Here is a 22649-nt window from a genome sequence, read left to right as displayed (position 1 = left end):
TCAGTTTTATCCGGCATCTACCAAATCCCATGATGAGCACAGGAATAGCGCCTATTCCTCAGGTATGGCCGGGATCCTTTCAGAGCTATCACTCTTGGATCTTGACGGTGCCTGGCACAGAGGAGATACTAGTGCTTGCTTAGCATGTACAAGATCCTGTGTCCTATACCCAGCACCACATAAAATTGGGAGTGGTAGCACACATCTGTAATCCCAGCACTCTAGAGGTGAAGGCAGAAAGATAAGAGTTCAAGACTAGCCTGAGCTACATAAGACCCTGCCTCAAACAAACACAACACACATACACACAAAATCAATGAACTATAGAAATAATCCATAAACCAGGTGGCACACACCTTTAATCCCAGCACTAGAGGGCAGAGGAGGATCATCCTGAGTTCAAAGCTGCCCTAAGACTACACAGTGAATTCCAGGTCAGCCTACACTACCTCAAAAAACTAAATAAGATCCATGAAAGTATAATTTTCAGAAATCCTTAATATCCCACTTTTCACAAGAAGAAACTACAGCCCAAAGCTCTTAAGTAACTAAATTACTATCCAAACACTCATGGCCAAAACATGATGTACCTGGGATTTCAATTCAGCCAGTTCAGCTCTAGAGTCTGAGTTCTTAAACATTCTTCTCTTGTAAATTATATTGAATGAATGGATAAATAAATAAATGAATGAAAGAAAATATTTCAAGCCACATGAGTGAAGCTCCTTACAGTGCAGTTTGTTGCTTCGGCTGTTGAGTGGTTCTGGTCCATTCACATCTTTGCTCTTTTCATTATCCTCAATGGGTCGGAAATGAGCCAGAGTTCTCATGAATCCACGGAAGTTTACCTGGTCCTCTCTGATGAGGAAAGACAACAAACAGAACACTGTGTCAATCAAGGTAGGGTTTCCTGTTTGTTGGTTTCATCTTCTGTGATGTTTGCATTCAAACTTGGTCTCCCACAAGCTAGGTTAGCACTCTGCCTCTAAGCTGGACTCCTACCTCCTGGGTGGGTATTTCTTAAGGACTTAAGAAATGGACAACACTTTGAGCTAGAGTGGTCTGAAATTCACTGAACATTTCTTTCCATAGCAAGGTGCTCATACAATATCTCTATCAAGGCCTCACCCTAACCTTGTGAAGTAGGTCTACTATTCCCATTTATAAATGATTAACCAGGTCAGGGGAAATAACAGGACTTAGTCAGGATCAGCGTTATCAACTGAATTTACATATATATCAATTTTAAAAATGGAGTTAGAGTAGGGCCAGTACTTACAACACTGTTTTGAACTTCACAGCAAGCACCACCTTAGCCATTTCAACCTAAGGACTCCTAAGCTACTCCATATGCCACTCTGAAATAAGGTATACCTAGAAGTACTTTAAATTTAAGGATATTATGAAAAAACTCAGGGGTTTTTGTTTGGTTTTCTGTCTCACTCTAGTCCAGGCTGACCTGGAACTCACTCTGCAGCCCAGACTGGCATCAAACTCACAGTGATTCTTTCAATCTCAGCTGGAATTAAAGGCATGAGCTACCATGCCTGACATTTATTGTTTTGAAATAGGGTCTTATTCCATAGCCCAGTGAACACTAGGGGAACAGGAATATAGCAGTTACCTTCTCATTGCTGAGACAAAACACCCTACCAAAAGCACCATGTGCAAACAAAGGGTTTCTTTCAGCTTACAGTTTCGAGGGGAAGTTTGTTTCATCATGGCAGGAAAAGTATAGCAAAGTGGAAGCTGGCATCATGTCTTGTCACATCAGCTGAGAGGTAGCAGCAAGAGTGAATGTGCCATGGAGCCGGGCATAGTGGCATACACCTTTGATCCCAGCACTTGGGAGGCAGGGGTAGAAGTGAGTTCAAGACCACCATGAGACTACATAGTGAATTCCAGGTCAGCCTGGGCTAGAGTGAAATCCTACCTCAAAAAAAAAAAAAAGAAGAAGAAGAAGACAACCTAAAAATAGTAACAAAAGCCAAGCTGGGCATGGTGGTACATGCCTTTAATCCCAGCACTCAGGAGGCAGAGGTAGGAGGAGCACCATGCATTCAAGGCCACCTTTAAATTACATAGTGAATTCCAGATCAGCCTGGGCTAGAGTGAAACCTTACCTCAAAAAACCAAAAAAAAAAAAGTCAGGTGGTGGCTCACTCCTTTTAATATCAGCACACAAGAAATGCAGAAGAAGGGCTGGAGGGTTTGCTCAGTGGTTAAGGCACTTGCCAACAGAGCCAAAGGACCCATGTTCTATTCCCCAAGACCCACATAAGCCAGATGCACAAGGTGGCACATGCACCTAGAGTTCATTTGCAATGGCTTGGAGGCCCTGGCACTCCCATTCTCTCTCTCTCTCTTTCAAGTAAATAAATAAATAAAATTTAAAAAAATAAAATCAACATTAAAAAAAAATAGAATGTAAAAGTCAAAGGAAGGGTAGGACTGCTTGCAATGCTGTCGTCCAGACACAAAATGGCCTTGATATTCATGACCTCAAGGTGCCTGGCACTACCTAAACAAGACCTTTATAACTGGAGGAAAAGATGACATGAAAATATTAGAGGCTTGTGCCACCATGCCCAGTTTATGTGGAGCTGAGGATCAAACACAGGGCTTTGTGATGCTAGGCAAGCATTCTCCCACACTGAACTACATCCCAGGCCCTTTATAATATTTTCAAATTTCATAACCTTTCTGTATGAATTTACTTCCAAATGAAAGCCTTTTTTTTCTAATTGAAAGCTTTTAAGGTTTAGTTCTACACTAATGATAAACAGATTACAAACAAAGTTCTGAAGACAGGTACACATACTTAGTAAAGTTAAAACAGGGAGGAAGGCAGAAAAAACCTAGTTTAATATATAGGAAGAGGGCTGGAGAGATGGCTTAGCAGTTAAGCCTGTGAAGTCTAAGAACTCCGGTTTGAGGCTGGATTCCCCAGGACCCACGTAGCCAGATGCACAAGGAGCACATGCATCTGGAGTTCGTATGCAGTGGCTGGAGGCCCTAGTGTGCCCATTCTCTCTCTCTCTCTCTCTCTCTCTCTCTCTGCCTCTTTCTCTTTCTGTCTGTTGCTCTCAAATAAATAAATAAAAGTAAACAAAAAAAATTTGTTTAACTTAGGAAGAGAAACAGGAAGACCCAGAGCTACTTGCAACTACACAACCTGCCTCCAAAGCTTCTTTTCAGGTGGTGCTGACCACTGAGATGACTCAAAAGTCACCATAGGGCTGGAGAGATGGCTTAGAAGTTAAGGCACTTGCTGCAAAGCCAAAGGACCCACGGTTCACTCTCCAGGTTCTAGTAAGCCAGAAGCAAGATGATGCAAGTGCGCAAGGTTGCACATGCACACTAGGTGGCGCACACGTCTGGAGTTTGACTACAGTGGCTGGAGACCCTGGCATGCCAATTTCTCCCCTTCCTCCTTCCCTCCCCCGACTTTCTCCTGCATACATGCACAGGTTCCTTCCCTCCCCCCACCACCGGATAAAAAAATAAAAGGCCAGTCTGTTGGGCTTGCCTCAAAAAAAAAAAAAGTCACCAGAATGGTGTGTTCAGCCCTAAATGAGACATCTCTATCATAGCATCCAAGGCTCAGGGTCCATTGCAGAAGAGAAAGTAGAAAGAATGTAAGAGTCAGGCTGGATGGATGGCCTAGTTAAGGTGCTTGCCTGCAAAACCAAAGGACCCAAGTTTGATTCCCTGGGACCCACATAAAGCCAGATGCACAGGGTGGCACAGGCATCCGGAGTTTATTTGCAATGGCTTGGAGGCCCTGGCACTCCCATTCTCTCTCTCAAATAAATAAAATTTAAAAAATAAAATAAAATCAACATTAAAAAAAAAAATAGAAGCTGGGCGTGGTGGCTCAAGCCTTTAATCCCAGCACTTAGGAGGCAGAGGTAGGAGGATCGCCGTGAGTTCAAGGCCACCCTGAGACTACATAGTGAATTCCAGGTCAGCCTGAGCCAGAGTGAGACCCTGCCTCAAAAAACCAAAAAAAAAAAAAAAAAAAAAAATAGAATGTAAGAGTCAAAGGAAGGGTAGGACTGCTTACAATGCTGTCGTCCAGACACAAAATGGCCTTGATATTCATGACCTTAAGGTGCCTGACACTACCTAAACAAGACCTTCATAACTGGAGGAAAAGATGATGACATGAAAATAGAGACACAGCTGGGCGTGATGGCGCATGCCTTTAATCCCAGCACTTGGGAGGCAGAGGTAGGAGGATTGCCATGAGTTCGAGGCCACCCTGAGACTCCAAAGTTAATTCCAGGTCAGCCTGGGCTAGAGTGAGACTCTACCTTGAAAAACCAAAAAAAATAAAAAAAAAAAAAGAAGAAGAAGAAAATACACACACACACACACACACACACACACACACACACACACACACACAAAAAGAGACACTGATTAGAAAGAAGAGATTCAACTGAGGGTGGATTTGGAAGGGGTAAAATGGAGGTGGTAGGTGAGAATTATCATGGTCTATTGCTTATATTTATGGAAAATATCAATAAAAAATACTTAGGGCTGTTTAATATAACTGAGAGGGGTCATGACCTGAAATCACACGTAAGTATTATTATGTTATTATATGAGTATTATTTCAGATTAGCAAACAATTTAGGTTGGACAGCCAAAGGACAGAATGCTAAGGAAACGAACCCAAACAAGAGCAGTCTAACAAATCCCTGACTCACCCCTCTGAAAAGAAGGCATTGATGATTCTGTCTCCCAAGGGGTTGATGGCAAGTTCTGGAATCCTCTGGAAATCTTCCCGGCTGCCAAGAGAATCACCTTGAGTTAGACACTACTAGCTCTGGCATAAACTACTTTAGGTGCAAGAATGTTACTTTCTGGAATTTACTTCTGTGGCAAACTGTAGTGAGTAGCTGCAAAAAATAGCACTTCAATAGATGCCAAGTGGTCCTTGTACCAACTCAGGTGTGGAAGCAGCCACATTTGACTTCGCTACATTCCAGTAAATTCAACTAACAGGTTACATCAATAACCCAACCGATGTGCAAATTCTAAATTGTTCCTTAGTAAATGATTTCTTGAACATTACCATTTTGTACTTAATAACTAAGTCTGGAGAGTGAAAAGCAAATAGAAGGAATCAACCCCCACAGAACTTGAATATGGGTTAAAATCTAGAGGAAACTTCATGTTCCTGTTGGGAAGATCTTACAAGTCCTTACAAAATACACGACATTTGTAAGTGATGTTTTCATTTAAGAAAACAATGCACAAGACACAGTCAAAAGAATGTGGGAACAAGGCATGATGACTAACACCTTTAATACCAGCACGTGGTAGGCTGAGATAGGAGAATCACTGTGAGCTCTGGGTCAGCCTGAACTAGTGTAAGAGCTTGCTGCAAAAATAATAATAATAATTAATTTAATTAAATTAAGCAGAATGTGGGACTGGGGAGATAGTTCAGATTCAAAAATAAAGCCAGGGCTGAAGAGATGGCATAGTGGCTAAGGTGCTTGCCTGAGAAGCCTCAGAACTTATGTTCTGATCTCCAGGTCCCATGTGAGCCAGACACCTGTGACACAAGCTCACAATGTCATTGAGGTGCACAAGGAGGCACACGCAGCTGGAGTTCATTTGCAGCAGCTGCAGGCCCTGGCATGACAATTCTCTCTCTGCCCCCCCCCCAAATAAATTTTAAAAATAAAGCTAGATGGGTGTTTGTTTGCAGCAACAAAAAACCCTAATGTGTGCATACACATTTGTACAAATAATTTTGTTTTTCTAGCCCAGGCTGACCTGGAATTCATTATGTACTCTCAGGGTGGTCTCCAAGTCACAATGATCGTCCTACCTCTGCCTCCCAAGTACTGGGATTAAAGGCATGTACCACCATACCTGGTCAAATAATTTAAAAAAACAATGTGACAACTGATTCCTATACGTTCAGCTTTTCTCCCATTCCTTTCTACAGACCAGAAGTAGAAGTTTTTAACTTTAAACATGGTAAGAGTCATTATGTTCATATAGCCAAAGGATTGCGATGAAGTGACTATCAACTAGTATTCGTTATACACAGGACACATGCTGCTCTTATTCTACACATTACTCCAATTTCATGCCAGTGCTTTATCTGTTCTCTTCTAGAGCTGCAGAAATTGAATTAGAGAAACTTGCACTTGCCACAACTAAGAGACATAAATTCTACTTAAATTTAAGTCTGTAAGTCAAAATAAGTTCTTCTTTGTAAACATAAAACACATTAGTTTCCCCTATTAAACTGTGGTTTTTGAGACAGGGTCTTAATATGTTGCTCAGGGTGGCCTAGAACTCACTCTGTAGACCAGGCCGACCTGAAACTCTTGGTATTGCTGCCACAGCCTCTGACTGCTGAGATTATAGGCCATGTGCCACCACACTGGGCCCATATTAAAGTCTTTTTTAAAATTTTTTTATTTATTTATTTGAGAGTGACAGAGAGAAGGAGGCAGAGAGAGAGAGAGAGAGAGAATGGGAGCGCCAGAGCTTTCATCCTCTGTAAACAAACTCCAGATGTGTGCACCCCCTGGTGCATCTGGCTAACATGGGTCCTGGGGAATTGAGCCTCGAACTGGGGTCCTTAGGCTTCTCAGGCAAGCGCTTAACCGCTAAGCCATCTCTCCAGCCCAATATTTTTTATTTTTATTTATTTATTTGAGAGCAACAGACAGAAAAAGAGGCACAGAGAGAGGGAGAGAATGGGCGCGCCAGAGCTTCCTGCCACTGCAAATGAACTCCAGATGAAGGTACTTGCCTGTAAAGTCAAAGGATCTAGGTTCAATTCCCTAGGACCCATGTAAGCCGCATGCACAAGGTGGTCCATGTGTCTGGAGTTCATTTGCAGTGCCTAATCTATCTGTCTCTTTCACTAGTTCTCTCTCAAATAAAGTTAAAAAAAAAAAAAACTAAGTATTTTCCTAAAACTATTTTAGTTTACATCCTGTGTAAAGAACACAAAATTCTCTGGCTCTTCAAGCATCTGGTGTTCATCTGCAACAGCAAAAGGCCTTGGCAGAACCCCCTCCTGGTTCCTACATACATGTGCAAATAATTTAAAAAAACAACTTTAAAATAATAAAGCTGTCTTGATGGCACATGCCTTTAATCCCAGCAAACACAGGCTGAGGTAGGAGGATCACTATGAGTTCAAGGCCAGTATGGGCTTCAAAGTGAGTTTCAGGTCAGCCTGGGCTACAGTGAGACCCTGCTTCAAAAATGATTTTCTCTTTTTTAATGTATCAATGGTGTGAAGGACAACGAAAGAGACCTGGGGTATAAGCAAGTGATAGAGATGTGCTTAACATACTCAAGGCCTGGGGTTCAATCTCTAACACCAAAACAAGAAAAGACAAAGTAAAGCCGAGGCAGAAGACTGTTCAGGCTAATGAGACTAAAGAGATGCACGAGCACGGATGGGGGCAGCTCAGCTGGCAGAGTGACTGCCTAGCACGTATCAGACCCTGGGCCCGAGCTGGCATGGTGGGTACACCTTTAGTCCCAAGACTGAGGAGGCTGAGGTAGGAGCATCACTGTGAGTTTGAAGACAGCTGGAACTGCAATGAGTTCCAGGTCAGCCTAGACCTGAGTAAGACCCTACCTCAAAAATAAAATTTTTTTTTCTTAAAAAAAGGGGGGGATCCAGGCATGGTGGCTCACACCTTTAATCCCAGCACTCCAGAGACAGACAGAGGTAGGAGGACCACTGTGAGTTCGAGGCCACCCTGAGACTATATAGTGAATTTCAGGTCAGCCTGGGCTAGAGTGAGACCCTACCTTGGAAAAAAAGGGGGGTGCTGGAGAGATGGCTTAGTGGTTAAGTGCTTGCCTGTAAAGCCTAAGGACCTCAGTTCAAGGCCCAATTCTCCAGTCCCACGTAAGCCAGATGCGCAAGGGGGTGTGTCTGGTGTTCCTTTGTAGTGGCTGGAGGCCCTGCCACCCCCATTCTCTATCTATTTTGCCTCTTTCTCTCTCTATTGCTCTCAAATAGATAGATAAAAATAAACAAAAAATTTTGAGGAAAAAAAAAAGACCCTAGGTTGATCCTCAACCTCTCATAACTGGGTAAAGTAGCACAGATTTGTAATCCCAGCAGTTGGGAAGTAGAGAGGATTCAGGATTAGGAGATCAAGGTCATCTATGGCTATATAAAGTTCAAGACTAGCCTGGGCTATAGGAGACCCAAATGTTGAAAACCAACAACAGGGTAGGGCTGAAGAGATGGCTTAGCACTTAAGGCACTTGCCTGCAACACCTAATAACCCAGATTCAATTCCCCCATACCAACGTAAAGCCAGATGCACAAAATGGCATATGCACCTAAAGTTTGTTTACAGCAGCTACAGCCCCTGGCATCCATTCTCTCCCTCACTCTCTCCATGCAAATAAATAAATAAAAATATTCTTTAAAAAACCAACAACAGGGCTCTAGAGATGGCTTAGCAGTTAAGGCATTTGTCTGCAAAGCCAAAGGACCTCAGTTCGATTCCTCAGGACCCATGTAAGCCAGATGCACAAGGGGGCACATGCATCTGGAGTTCGTTTGCAGTGGCTAGAGGCCCTGGTGTGCCCATTCTCTCTCTTGCTCTCTGCCTCTTTCTCTCTCTCTCAAATAAAATAAAATAACGTTTAAAAAGAAAACCACAAAAAGAGGCTTCACTTTTGTACAAATTGTAGCTGTAAAAGTTATATCTCTGGGGCTGGAGAGATGGCTTAGCAGTTAAGTGCTTGCCTGTGAAGCCCAAGGACCCCAATTCGAGGCTCAATTCCCCATGACCCACGTCAGCCAGATGCACAAAGGGATGCACGCATTTGGAGTTCATTTGCAGTGGCTGGAGGACCTGGCGTGCCCATTCTCTCTCTCTCTCCCCCTCTTTCTCTGTCGCTCTCAAATAAGTAAAAAAATAAAAAATATTTTAAAAAATTACATCTCTGGCTGGGTGTGGTAGGGCACACGCTTTGAATTCCAGCACTTGGAAGGCAGAGGTAGGAAGAACACTATGAGTTCAAGCCAGCCTGGGAATACAGTGAGTTCCAGGTTAGCCTGGGATAGAGTGAGACCTCACCTCAAAAAAAGGAGGGCGCTGGAGAGATTGCTCAGTGGTTATGATACTTGCCTGCAAAGCGTAACAACCCAAGTTTGATTCCCCTATAAAGTCAGATGCACAAAATGGAGCATGCATCTGGAGTTGTTTGCAGTGGCTGAAGGTCCTGGCATGCCCATTCTCTACCTTGGTCTCTCTCTGCATGGAAATAAATAAATGAAATATATTTTTTAAATTACTACTCCATCAAAATGGAGAAGAGCCAGGCGTGGTGGCGCACGCCTTTAATCCCAGCACTCAGGAGGCAGAGGTAGGAGGATCACCATGAGTTCGAGGCTACCCTGAGACTACATAGTTAGTTCCAGGTCAGCCTGGACCAGAGTGAGACCCTACCTCGAAAAAGAAAAAAAAAAAAAAAAATGGAGAAGAAAGCACGAGTGCTGCTATTCTAATGGTCCTGTGAGGGATGTGCCAATGGTGTTTTCAACGTGCTCTCCGTCTTCCAAATTACTGGTGAGATAACTGATTGCTAGGCTTACAATAAAAAGTCAGCAAAAAAAAAGAGAGGAAAAAAAAAAAGTCAGCAGGCCAGGCTGTGCACGCCTTTAATCCCAGCACTCAGGAGGCAGAGGTAGGAGGATCACTATGAGTTCAAGGCCAGCCTAAGACTACATAGTGAATTCTAGGTCAGCCTGTTCTAGAGCAAGAACCTCCTTCAAAACAAAGAAAACCATTAACAGGCTGGAGGGATGGCTTAGCAGTTAAAGCACTTGCCTGCGAAGCCAAAGGACCCAGGTTCGATTCCCCAGGATTCACGTAAGCCAGATGCACAAAGGGGGATGTGTCTGAAGTTCATTTGCAGTGGCTGAAGGCCCTGGTATGCACATTCTCTCCCTCTCTCTCTCTTTCCCTCTTCCCCTCTCTCTCTCTCAAATAAATCAAAATATATTAAAATATATATAAGGCTAGAGAGACAGCTCAGCGGTTAAGACACTTGCTTGCAAAGCCTAACAACCTGAGGTTTGATTCCCCAGTACTCATGTGAAGCCAGATACACAAGGCTGCACATGCATCTAGAGTTCATCTATAGCAGCTAGAGGACCTAGAATGCCTGTTTTCTCTTTAATTACAAATAATTAATTAAAATATAAAAAAATTAAAAACAATTATACTCTAACCATAAAAATATAGACATACACTAATCATCAGGGAAATGCAGATTAAAACTACATTGAGATTCCATCTCACTCCTGTCAGATTGGCCACCATCATGAAAACAAATGATCATAAATGTTGGCGGGGATGTGGAAAAGAGGAACCCTTCTACACTGCTGGTGGGAAAGCAATCTGGTCCAGCCATTGTGGAAAACAGTGTGGAGGTTCCTAAAACAGCTAAAGATTGATCTACCATATGATCCAGCTATAGCACTCCTAGGCATATATCCAAAGGACTCATCTCATTTCCTTAGAAGTACATGCTCAACCATGTTTATTGCTGCTCAATTTATAATAGCTGGGAAATGGAACCAGCCTAGATGTCCCTCAACTGATGAGTGGATAATGAAGATGTGGCACATTTATACAATGGAGTTCTACTCAGCAGTAAAGAAAAATGAAGTTATGAAATTTGCAGAAAAATGGATGGACCTGGAATGGATTATACTAAGTGAGGTAACCCAGGCCCAGAAAGCCAAGCGCCACATGTTCTCCCTCATATGTGGATCCTAGCTACAGATGGGCTTCTGTGTGAGAGTGAAAATACTTAGTAGCAGAGGCCAGTAAGTTGAAAAGGAGACATAAAGGGAAGAGAAAGGAAGGGAGGATACTTAATAGGTTGATATTGTATATATGTAATTACAATGATTGTAATGGGGAGGTAATATGATGGAGAATGGAATTTCAAATGGGAAAGTGTGGGGGTGGGGAGGGAGGGAATTACCATGGGATATATTTTGTAATCATGGAAAATGTTAATAAAAATTAAAAATATATATAATATGTACAGACATATTTAAGATGGGATATTATAAAGTAATACTGTATCAGAACACTATCTCTTTTTTCAGTTGTGTGTATGATGTGTATATGTGTTTATGTTTCTGAGGGCTGGCATCCACATAACAGTATGCATGTGGAGGTCAAGGCAACCTGAGGTATCAGTGTCCTCACCTTCCAACTTGCCTGTGTTCTCCAAGTTAGCTGAACCATGACCTTCCAGGATATTCTCTAGTTCTGCTTCCCTTCTCACTGGAAATATAGCTTTTGAATATGGGTTCTGGAAATCTTAAAACATGTACACACTCTTGCATGGCAAGTGCTTTATCCACTGAGTAATCTTCCCAGCCCTGTTTATTTTAATATTTTTTATTCATTTTATGGAGAGTATAGGTGCTCCAGAGCCTTCTGCCACTGCAAGTGAACTCCAGGTGTATGCACCACCCTGTGCAACTGGCTTTATGTGGGTATTGGAAAACCAAGCCCAGGCCACCAGGCTTTGCAAGCAACTGCCTTCAACAAATAAGCTATCTCTCAGCTCAGCTGTTTTATTGAGTCAGAGTACTGCTATGTAGTCAGGACTGACAGGACTTGCTATGTGGCTGGCCTAAGCTTTAGATCCTTCTCCTCAGCCTCTTAGTAACGGGCTTACAGGCAAGCACCATTACGACTGACTCAAAATGTAACCTTTTGGGGGGGGGGGGAAGGGGAGTAAGTTCTAATGTAGCCCCTGATCCTCCTGCTTCACTGATCTACTTCCCAAGTACTGGGGATAGAAGAATATACCACCATACCAAGCAGAACAGTGCTCGATTATTATTATTTATTTCTTGAGCTAGGCCTATAAAGCTGAATACAACTTGGAGCTTATCCTCTTGCTTCCACCTCTCATTGCTGGGATTACAGGCATGTGTTACCACACCCAGTTTATTCAGTGCTGGGTATCAAACTAAAGATGCTTCCCCACGGCCACACAGTTCAGTTTAATGTCTAACAAGCTTAAGTACTTTTAGCTGAGAAGTTTAAATACAGATCTAGTGTCAAGTAGTAGTTACACAACTTGACCAGCATTAGTTCATGGTCAATAATGAGATTTTCCAATATCAATAAGGGCTTACTTCATGTCCTGTAATTGTATTTAACTTGTCTTTAATTGTTTTGTAAGGTAGGACCTTACTATATAGCCTACCTCAGCCCCAAGGGCTGAATGACAAGTATATGCCACCAAGCCTGGCTTTGCTCTAGTCTTAGTAGTTTGTATATACAATGGGGTTCCAGTAACCTGGAACTTTTTTTTTAATTTCATTTATTTAGTTAGTTGAGAGAAAGAGGCAGATAAGGAATGGGTGCACCAGGACCTCCAGCCACTGCAAACAAGTTCCAGAAGTATGCACCACCTTGTGCATCTGGCTTACGTGGGTCCTGGGGAATTGAACCTGGATCCTTAGGCTTCGCAGGCAAGTGCCTTAACTGCTAAGCCATACTCCTGCCTCCACCTACCAAGTGTTGGGATTAATCCTGTTTTCCCTCTTTCTTTTTCTTCCTTAGCAGCACTGGAGATTAAGCCCAGGGCATCAGCCATGCAGGCAAGTCTTCTACTACTAAGCTGAATCAAAGCTCATCTACCTTTCTTTCCTTTTTTTTTGGTTTTTCGAGGTAGGGTCTCACTCTAGAACTCACGGTGATCCTCCTACATCTGCCTCCCAAGTGCTGGGATTAAAGGCGTGCGCCACCAAGACCTGATCTTTCTTTTTTCACACAACACCTACAGGTATGTTAAGAAATTTCTCGTTTTATAAAACATGTTGGAGTGGTACTCTGAAAGCTCCATTCTAACCAAAGCCTTTTGTAGATCCTGCTTTGTTTTCCCATTAGGAACAATTCCTACACAGGGATGTGGAATGCCAAGAATATACACTCTAGACATTCACTCAGCAGAATTTAGCTTCAAGTCCCAGACATGCAGCTACTACTAGGGAGGCTGAGGGAGGAGGATACCTTGAGACCAGGAATTTGAGGCCAGCCTAGAAAACACAGCCAAATCCCATCTCAATAAGTAAATAGATAAGCCAGGCGTGGTGGCGCACGCCTTTAATCCCAGCACTCGGGAGGCAGAGGTAGGAGGACTGCCATGAGTTCGAGGCCACCCTGAGACTCCTTAGTGAATTCCAGGTCAGCCTGGGCTAGAGTGAGACCCTACCTCGAAAAAAAAAAAAAAAAAAGTAAATAGATAAAAGGTGGTTAGAGTTGTAGCTTAGTAAAAATCTTGCCTCACATGCACAAAACCCTGGGTTTGATCCCCAACGCTTTCTAAAACTGAGTCTGTTGTCACCTAGCACTCAGGAAGTGAAGGCAGAAGGTTCAGCAGTTCAAGGTCATTCAGGGCTACATAGTGTGTTCGAAGACAATGTAGGCTACATGAAACCGTGTCTCAAAAAAATAAATAGGCTGAAGAGAAGGCACGTGCCAGCAAAGCCAAAGGACCCAGGTTTGATTCTCTACTACCCATGCAAAGCCAGATGCACAAGGTGGCACATGCATCTGGAGTTAGTTTGCAATGGCTAGGAGGTCCTGACATGCCCATTCTCTCTATCTGCCTCTGCCTCTCTCCCTCTCTCAAATAAATAAAATATTTGCAGTGGCTAGAAGCCCTGGCATGTACCGTCTCTCTACCTGCCTCTTTGTCTCTTTCTCTGTCTCTCAAATAAATAAAAGATTTTTATTTAAAAAAAAATAAGTTGAGCTGGACATGGTGGCATATGCCCTTAGTTCCAGCACTCGGGAGGCAGAGTTAGGAGGATCACTGTGAGTTTTGAGGCCACCGTGAGACTAATTCCAGGTCAGCCTGAGCTAGAGTGAGAGCCTGGCTCAGGAGAAAAAAAAAACTTACTGAAAACCTATAACAGGGGTTGTCATGAGCCCTAGGGGTGTAACATCTGCTGCTGTCTGGCTAAATGTATATACTATGCTCACCAAACTGCCCAGTAAGCACTTCTCTTAATGTTCTACCCATATATTAATGCTACTCTCAAGATGGCAGTGACCTTGGGATGACTAAGAAGACACCATATTACTGAGAAGAAATGACAGAGGAGTACTCAACACTTCAATAATTCTATCTCAACTTCTAAGGCTCAGGGTCCATTGCGGAAGAGGTGGCGGAAAGAACGTAAGAGCCAAAGGAAGGGTAGGACTCCTTACAACGTGTTCCTCCAGACACAAAATGCCCTGGATGACCTCAAAGTGCCTGACACTACCTACACAAGACCATCATAATAGGAGGAAAAGATCAGGACATCAAAATAAAAGAGAGACTGATTGAGAAGGGGAGGGGATATGATGGTGTGATTTGATTCAGGTGTCCCCCATAAACTTAGGTGTTTTGAATGCTAGGTTCCCAGCTGATGGAGATTTGGGAATTAACGCCTCCTGAAGGGACCATATTGTTGGGGGCGGGCTTACGGGTATTATAGCCAGCCAGTGGTTGGCACACTCTCCTGTTCCTATTGTCCACCTTATGTGGGCCAGGGGGTGATGTCCACCCTCTGCTCATGCCATTGTTTTCCCTGCCATCGTGGAGCTTCTCCTTGAGTCTGTAAGTCAAAATAAATCCTTTTTTCCCAAAAGCTGCTCTTGGTCGGGTGTTTTCTACCAGCAATGCAAACCTGACTGCAACAGTAAAGTGGTACCAGGAATGAGCAGAGGGATATGGCACAGAAAAAAAAAGGAAATCTTTGGCTTAAACTGCTGCCTGTTGACCTGAAAAATGAGATATTATTGCCTTTGAGATTGGGCCAACTGACCTGCTCTGGGGCAACAGGAAGAATGTAGGCTCTCTTGAAGGGGCCTGAGTGCTCAAGGAGTATCCTGTTCTTCAAAGTTTGCTTTATCCCCTTCAACATGGTCTTGTGTTTTGGAAATGGCCATGGGCAGTGTGAAGCAGGTTTGCTGGTTACCTGCATGGAGACCCCATGGGGCCATGAGGATGTACTGTGGATTGCAGTGGAGACCCAGTAGAGATGCTGGGACCACAAGATGGCTGCTAAGGAAAGCTGCCCTCTCTGATGAAGTTTTCCAGGACTGTGAGTTGCCTAGCTGGAGGGGTGGAATTGGAATGCCAGAGACTTGTTGCTGGTCAGAATTATTGGATTGGAGATTTGTCACTGGCAAGAGTTGTTGGACTTGAAGCTACAAAGTTTGATGTTTGCCCTGGTTGTTTTAATCATGTATTGCTTGAGTATTTCTTTGCTATGCCCAATGCCATCTTTTGCAATGTGAATGTTTATTCTGTGCCATTATGGGTTTTGGGGGAATTTTCTGGTATTATGGCTCAGTTAAAAGATCTTGAACTATGGGGATGTATGAACATCATTGGGATTGATTAAAAACTATGGGCACTTTTAAAGTTGGACTGAATCTGAATACATTGCATTTTACATCGTGGTTATCAGTTTATGGGGGCCAGGGGCGGAATGTGGTGGTTTGATAAACGTAGGTGTTCTGTTGCTAGGTTCCCAGCTGGTGGAGATTTGGGAATTAATGCCTCTTGGAGGGAGTGCATTATTAGGGGTGGGCTTATGGGTGTTATAGCCAATTTCCCCTTGCCAGTGTTTGGCGCACTCTCCTGTTGCTATTGTCCACCTTATGTTGGCCAGGGAGTGATGTCCAACCTCTGCTCATGCCATCATTTTCCCCTATCATCACGGAGCTTCCCCTCGAGCCTGTAAGCCAAAATAAACCTTTTTTTTCCCACAAGCTGCTCTTGGTCAGGTGATTTCTACCAGCAATGAGAACCAAACTACAACAGATGGAGAATCGAGTGACAAAGAGGAAAGTGGGGGGAGGGAGAAAATTACCATGGCATATTATTTACAATTATGGAAGTTGTCAATAAAAATCAATCAATACAATTTTTTAAAAAGAACTACACCATCATAATAGAAAGAAAAGATCATGACATCAAAATAAAAGAGACTGACTGAAATGGAGAGGGGATATGATGGAGAACGGAGTTTCAAAGGGGAAAGTGGGGGGAGGGAGGGTATTATCATGGTGTATTTTTTATAATCATGGAAGTTGTTAATTAATTTTTTCTTTTCAAATTTTTTTATTAATTAATTTTAAAAAACAGAGCTAAAGGCCAGGCATGGTGGCACATGCCTTTAATCCCAGCACTCAGGAGGCAGAGGTAGGAGGATCGCCATTGAATTCAAGGCCACCCTGAGACTACATAATAAATTCTAGGCCAGCCTGGGCTAGAGCGAAACCCTACCTGGAAAAAAAAAAGCTAGAGAGATAGTTTAATGGTTAAAGCACTTGCCAGCAAAGCCAAAGGACCCAGGTCCAATTCCTTAGTGTCCATGTAAAGCCAGATGCACAAGGTGGCACACACATCTGGAGTTCATTTGCAGTGGCTAGAGGTCCTGGAGTGCCCATTCTCTCTCTTCCCCCCCCCACCATCTGCCTCTAATTAATAAATAAATAAGCTTTATAAAAAATATTGAAGACTAAATAAATACCAGGCTGGCAAAGTCACTGAATCATTAAGGCATGCTTGCCTGTAAAGCCTAAGGACCAGGGTTCCATTCCCCAGTACTCACATAAAGCCAGAGATATGGCACATGCATCTGGAGTTCATTTACAGTGCATCGATTCTCATTTTCTCTCTCTCTCTTCAATAAATAAATGACATATTTACAAAAACAACTGAATACCAAGCACTTCCTCCCACCTCTTCTCTCATGGAGAATTTAGAAACCAGCACTGAGAGTAATACCTAGCACATTTACAGGTAATCACTAAATACCTACCAAATGGGCAACTCAGTCCATTGGTTTTGCATAGTTTAAAATAGTGTTTGAGAGCTGGAGAGATGACTTAGTGGTTAGTGTACTTGCCTGCTAAGCACCCTGGTTTGATTCCCCAGTACTCACATAAGCCATATGCACAAGGTAGTGCATGTGTCGGAGTTCATTTGCAGTGGCTACAGGCCTCAGTGTACACAATCTCTCCATCTGCTCCCCCCTTCTCTTTCTCTCAAATAAATAAATAAAAAGATTTTTTAAAAATAGTGTTTGACTACCTATACAAGACCATCATAAGAGGAGGAAAAGATCATGACATCAAAATAAGAGAAAGTGATTGAGATGGGGAGGGGATATGATGGAGAATGGAGTTTCAAAGGGGGAAGTGGGGGGAGGGAGGGTATTACCATGGGATTTTTTTTTATAATAATGGAAGTTGTTAATAAAAATTTGAAAAAAAAAAAAAGTGTTTGAAAGGTTGACAAATCTTACCTAGATTTTAAGTAGCAAGGGACACTATCTAACATTTGGAATGTTTTCATGTTTTCTCATTTTACAAAGAATTCTCCCATTTTTTTCTAGGAAACAGTGAAAATAAAACACATGTACAAGCCGGGTGTGGTGGCACACGCCTTTAATCCCAGCACTCGGGAGGCAGGGGTAGGAGGATCGCTGAGAGTTCGAGCCCACCCTGAGACTACAGAGTGAATTTCAGGTCAGCCTGAGCCAGAGAGACCCTACCTTGAAAATGAAAAAAAAAAAAAAAAAAAAAAAAAACCACACACACACACACATGTACAAATCAATCTTCTACAAAGAAGGGCTCAGAATTAACATAAATTCTCTATATTTAGTGGTTAAGCCTAAATTTCTGAAGAAAATCTAGACCCAAAATCAAGTGAATTACTAAAGTAGTGAAGCTGGCTTATTCTACTGTCCCTCTGCTGCTGTAACAGTGTGTCATCAATGACCTAAGGAGACAAGTTCATATTGGGTTGGGCTCCAAAGTCAACATCAGTTTCTAACTGCTAATCAAGCATGATTCCATTGGAAAATGTGAAATCACTGATGAACACAGACCTGGGAACACCACTGTCACCAGCATAGGCATATTAAAAAAAGTGTCAACAGGGCGTGGTGGTGCATGCCTTTAATCCCAGCTCCCTGAAGGCAGAGGTAGGAAGATCACTGTAAGTAAGCCCAGACTGACCTGGAATTCACTATGTTGTCTCACGATGGCCTCAAACTCACATTGATTGTCATACCTCTGCCCCCCACCTCCACCAGCACAAGGATTAAAGGTGTGCACCACCATGGCCAGCATGTTTTTTTAAAAAGAAAAATGGGCTGGAGAGATGGCTTAGCTGTCAAGGCGCATGCCTGAGAAACCTAAGGAACCAGGTTCAATTCTCCAGGTCCCACGTAAGCCAGATGCACAAGGTGGCACATGCATCTGGAGTGCATTTGCAGTGGCTAAAGGCCCTGGCGTGCCCATTCTCTCTCTCTCTCCCTCCCTCTCTCCGGCTGTAATAAATAAAAATAAAATCTTAAAAAAAAAAAAAGCCAGGTGTGGTGGCACAAGCCTTTAATCCCAGCACTTGGGAGGCAGAGGTATGAGGATCACTGTGAGTTCAAGGCCAGCCTGAGACTACACAGTGAACTCCAGGTCAGCCTGAGCTAGAGTGAAACCCTACCTCAAAAGAACAAAAACAAAAAATTAATTGATTGACTGATTTTTGAAGGGGAAGAGAGATGGAGAAAGAGAATGGGTATGCCAGGATCTCCTGTCACTGCAAATGAGCTCCAGACGCATGTGCCACTTTGTGCAACTGGCTTTTTGTGGGTACTGGAAAACTGAACCCTGGGCCATCAGACTTTACAGGTCAGCACTTTAGCTGCTGAGCCACCTCTCCAGCCCCAGTGTTCTTTTATATTTGTGTTCTTTTTTTCCCTTTGAGGTACGGTCTCATTCTAGCTCAGGCTGACCTAGAACTGACGTTATAGCCTAAGTTGGCTTAGAACTCATGTGATCCTCCTACCTCTGTCTCCCAAGTACTGGTATTAAAGGCATGAGCTACCACACCCAGCTTTATAGTGTTCTTTAAAGCATTTTAAACACAGAAGTTTTGGGGGAGGGCGGCTGGAGAGATGCCTTAGCAGTTAAGGCACTTGCCTGGGAAGCCTAAGGACCTAGGTTTGATTCTCCAGGTCCCACATAAGCCAGATACACATGATGACATATGCATCTGGAGTTCCTTTGCAGTAACTAGAGGTCCTGGCACACCCATTCTCTCCCTCCCTCCCTCCCTTTCTCTCAAATAAATAAATAAATATAAGAAAAAAAAATTTAAACACAAGAGTTTTTAATCTCAATGAAGTCTAACTTCCATTTTTGGTATGTAGATATCCTATTGTATAGTGTTGAAGATACTATTAAAACTATGGGACAGCTGTGACTGTGACTAATGCCAGCTACTCAGGAGACTGGGGCAGAAAGATCTCAAGTTTGAAGCCAGCCTGGAATTTAGTGAGACCTTGTTTCAAAGTACAATGTGCCTAGGGGTGTTAACTCAGTGGTAGAATGCTTGCCTTGCATGTAAAAGACCCTGTGGCCATTTCCCAGCACTACCAAAAAAAAAAAAAAAAAAAATCAAAACCTGAATTAGTGAGTAAAAAAAAACTAGTAAGATGAGAAACCTATTTTTTTCTTTCAGCCATGATCTTTATATTTTTTTGGTTGTTACTGCTATTAAAAGATAATCGTTGCTGGGTGTGGTGGCACACGCCTTTTATCCCAGCACTGAGGCAGAGGTAGGAGGATACCCGTGAGTTCAAGGCCTCCCTGAGACTACATAGTGAATTCCAGGTCAGCCTGTGCCAGAGTGAGACCGTACCTTGAAAAAAAGAGAGAGAGAGAATCATTAAATTTTCCTGCTCCATGATGGCAGCTTATGCTGTCAGTTCAGTGAAACCAAACTGACAGGACGGGAACAAATTATTCTACCATTATTTTAGATCTTGGCTATCAAATCTGAAAATCTAAGGCTAGAATGAGACCCTGATTCAAAAAAACAAGAACCAAAAAAAGAAAAACAAGTTTGGAATGCTCAATTACAATGGCCAGGCATGCATGGTGGCCCAAGCCTCAATTGGCAGCACTCTGGGAGGCATTTGTAGGGGGATTGCTGTGAGTTCAAGGCCAGCCTGAGCTAGAGTAAAAACCTACTCAAAATAATAATCATAAACTACAATGATATTCCACTTCACACCCAACAGTATAGCTAGACTATAAAAGAAATGTTGGTGAGGATGGAGGGGACTAGCACCCCGACAACTGGGAGTGGTGACTTGTTACAATCCTGGCACTCAGAAAGTTGGACTGCTGTGCATTTGAGCCCAACCTGTGTTCAGAGTTAGGTGCTGTCTCAAAAACACAAAGAGGGCTGGAGAGATGGCTAAGCGGTTAAGCACTTGCCTAGGAAGCTTAAGGTCCTCGGTTCAAGGCCTGATTCCCCAGGCCCCACGTATGCCAGATGCGCAAGGTGGCACACACATCTGGAGTTTTTTGCAGTGGCTAGAGGCCCTGGTGCACCCATTCTCTCAAGTAAATAAATGATGAAGAAGAAGAATAAGAAAAGAGGAGGAGGAGATGGAGGAGGAGGGGAGGAAGAAGAGGGGAGGAGATAGAGGAGGAGAAGAAAAGATAAAACTAGTACCATCATAAATTGTGGTAGAAATGTCAAGTAGGACAGCTTCTGTGAGAAATGGCTTGGTGGTTCCTCAAAAGTTAAACAAAATTGCTACCTGACCAACAATTCCATTTGTAGGTACCCAGGGGAAATTAAAATGTTCCAAAATAGCACCATTCACAGATTATAAAAGCTCTACACACAAATGTCCACCAACTAGTAAGAAAATGGATATACAAAGTGCTGTGTCCATATACGGGGGTATTATTCAGTCCTAAAAGGTCAGCCTGGGCTAGAATGAAACCCTGCCTCAAAAAAAAAAAAAAAAAAAGATAAGGGCTAGAGAGAGGTGTCTCAGTGGTTAAGCATTTGCCTGCAATGCCTAATGACCTGGGTTAGATTCCCTAGTACAGATGTACAAAGTGGTGCATGTATCTGGAGTTCGTTTGCGGTGGCAGGAAGCCTGGTGCACCCATTCTCTGTCTCTCTCCTTGCAAATGAATAAATAAAATTTTTTTAAAAGAAGAAAAAGCAACAGCAACTAGGTATAGTAGTGGATGCCTTTAATCCCAGCCATGAGTTTCAGACTAACCTAAGGACTACCTGGTGAATTCCAGGTCATCCTAGGTTTGAGAGAGACCCCAGTGGGGGGGGGAGGGGCTGAAAAAGAAAAAGAAAGACGGGCTGGGGGATGCACACCCATAGTCCCAGCTCTCAGGGAGGCAGAGGTAGAAGGATTCCTGAGAGTTCAAGAACAGTGGGGCTACAGAGTGATTTCTAGGTAAGCCTATGCAAAAGTGAGACCCTGGGGGGGGGGGGGGGAGAAAAATGCCTCTAGATACATTGTTCATGAGTAGCAAAATGGCCTTCGGATGAAAACTAATCTAGACTAAACTACTGCATATCTTGTCTAGTATTAATATACATATAATATACCCTCGTGCTATGGGTTGGGACAAGAGAGAAAACAAAGCAACTTAGACCATCTTGGGTCAACTTCATCAAAACCAACATTTAAGCCAGGCATGGTGACACAGGCCTTTAATCCCAGCACTTGAGAGTCTGAGGTAGGATCACCATGAGTTCCAGGTCATCATGAGACTACACAGTGAATTCCAGGTCAGCCTGGGCTAATGCATGGTAAACCCACATTGCGGGGGAGGGGGGAGACAATGTTTAGAAAGAGCTGTGAAGCAATGCTAGTGAAGAGAGCTGACATCTTGAAAATACATTCCTAGGACTGGATCCTTGGCCACCCAAACTAATAAGAGTTGGACTAAAGCAGCAAACACCTACTGATAAACTTGCTATCACTGTTCTGCTTATTTAAGACCTTTGTGGACCAATGCTGCTTAAACACCAGGACAGAAATGACCCTTGCCAGGGCTGGAGAGATGGCTTAGCTGTTAAGGCATTTGCCTGCAAAGCCCAAGGACTCAGGTTACTTCCCCAGATCCCACGTAAACGAGATATATATGGTGGTGCATGCATCTGGAGTTCATTTGTGGTGGCTAGACGCCCTGGCACATTCTCTCTCTCCCTCTCTCATAAATAAAGTTAAAAAAAAAAAAAAAAAAGAAATGGTCCTTGCCTTCCACATGTTGAGAGACTCATCCTATCTACCATGGGGATAAAGGCAGCTATTCAAACCCTGCTAGAGAATTTCTGGTTTCTGTGAGAAAATCAGGAAAGGAACTGCCCACCTGAGAGTCCCGTTCTCTCCTTTGTCCAGGCTGGTGAACCGGCTGTACAGGCGAGTAATCTGACTGTGGGAAACTGAAGAGCACAAAATTAGTCCCATGTGAAGTAGACTTCCAGTCACACTACACCCACAGCCACCATCCAATGCTTCAGTGTGGGAGAGAAGGGGAGAGGTACAATTCCAAGTCTCCTTTAGAGGGTCAAAGCAGAGAGTTAACTAAAGAGTGAAAGGATCTAGAAAAATAACTAAATCAAGAGCAATCAAAATTGGCTCTAACAAATGAAGTTTGAACTTAATGAAAAATATATGAGGCCTGGAGAAATGGCTTGGTAGTTATGGCACTTGCCTACAAAGCCTAAGGATTCAGATTTGATTCCCCAGTACC

At 43.1% G+C, this 22649-nt stretch overlaps 1 protein-coding gene across 1 annotated transcript in view; it reads right to left on the bottom strand.

Moving 5' to 3' along the window:
• Chp1 (calcineurin like EF-hand protein 1) overlaps nucleotides 1-22649 on the bottom strand; it is a 46949-nt gene that overhangs the window by 12767 nt on the left and 11533 nt on the right. Inside the window, exons 2-4 of the mRNA XM_004660801.2 lie at nucleotides 22266-22338; nucleotides 4716-4796; nucleotides 731-858 (exon numbers count right to left, since the gene is read on the bottom strand). Of these exons, the coding sequence (XP_004660858.1) occupies nucleotides 731-858; nucleotides 4716-4796; nucleotides 22266-22338 (282 nt within the window). The remainder of the gene's footprint in view (nucleotides 1-730; nucleotides 859-4715; nucleotides 4797-22265; nucleotides 22339-22649) is intronic.

Source organism: Jaculus jaculus, chromosome 8 (assembly GCF_020740685.1).
Source record: "Jaculus jaculus isolate mJacJac1 chromosome 8, mJacJac1.mat.Y.cur, whole genome shotgun sequence".
NCBI lineage: Eukaryota > Metazoa > Chordata > Mammalia > Rodentia > Dipodidae > Jaculus > Jaculus jaculus.
Note: the sequence above shows the minus strand (reverse complement) of the source record. Positions and strands in the feature narration are given on the sequence as shown.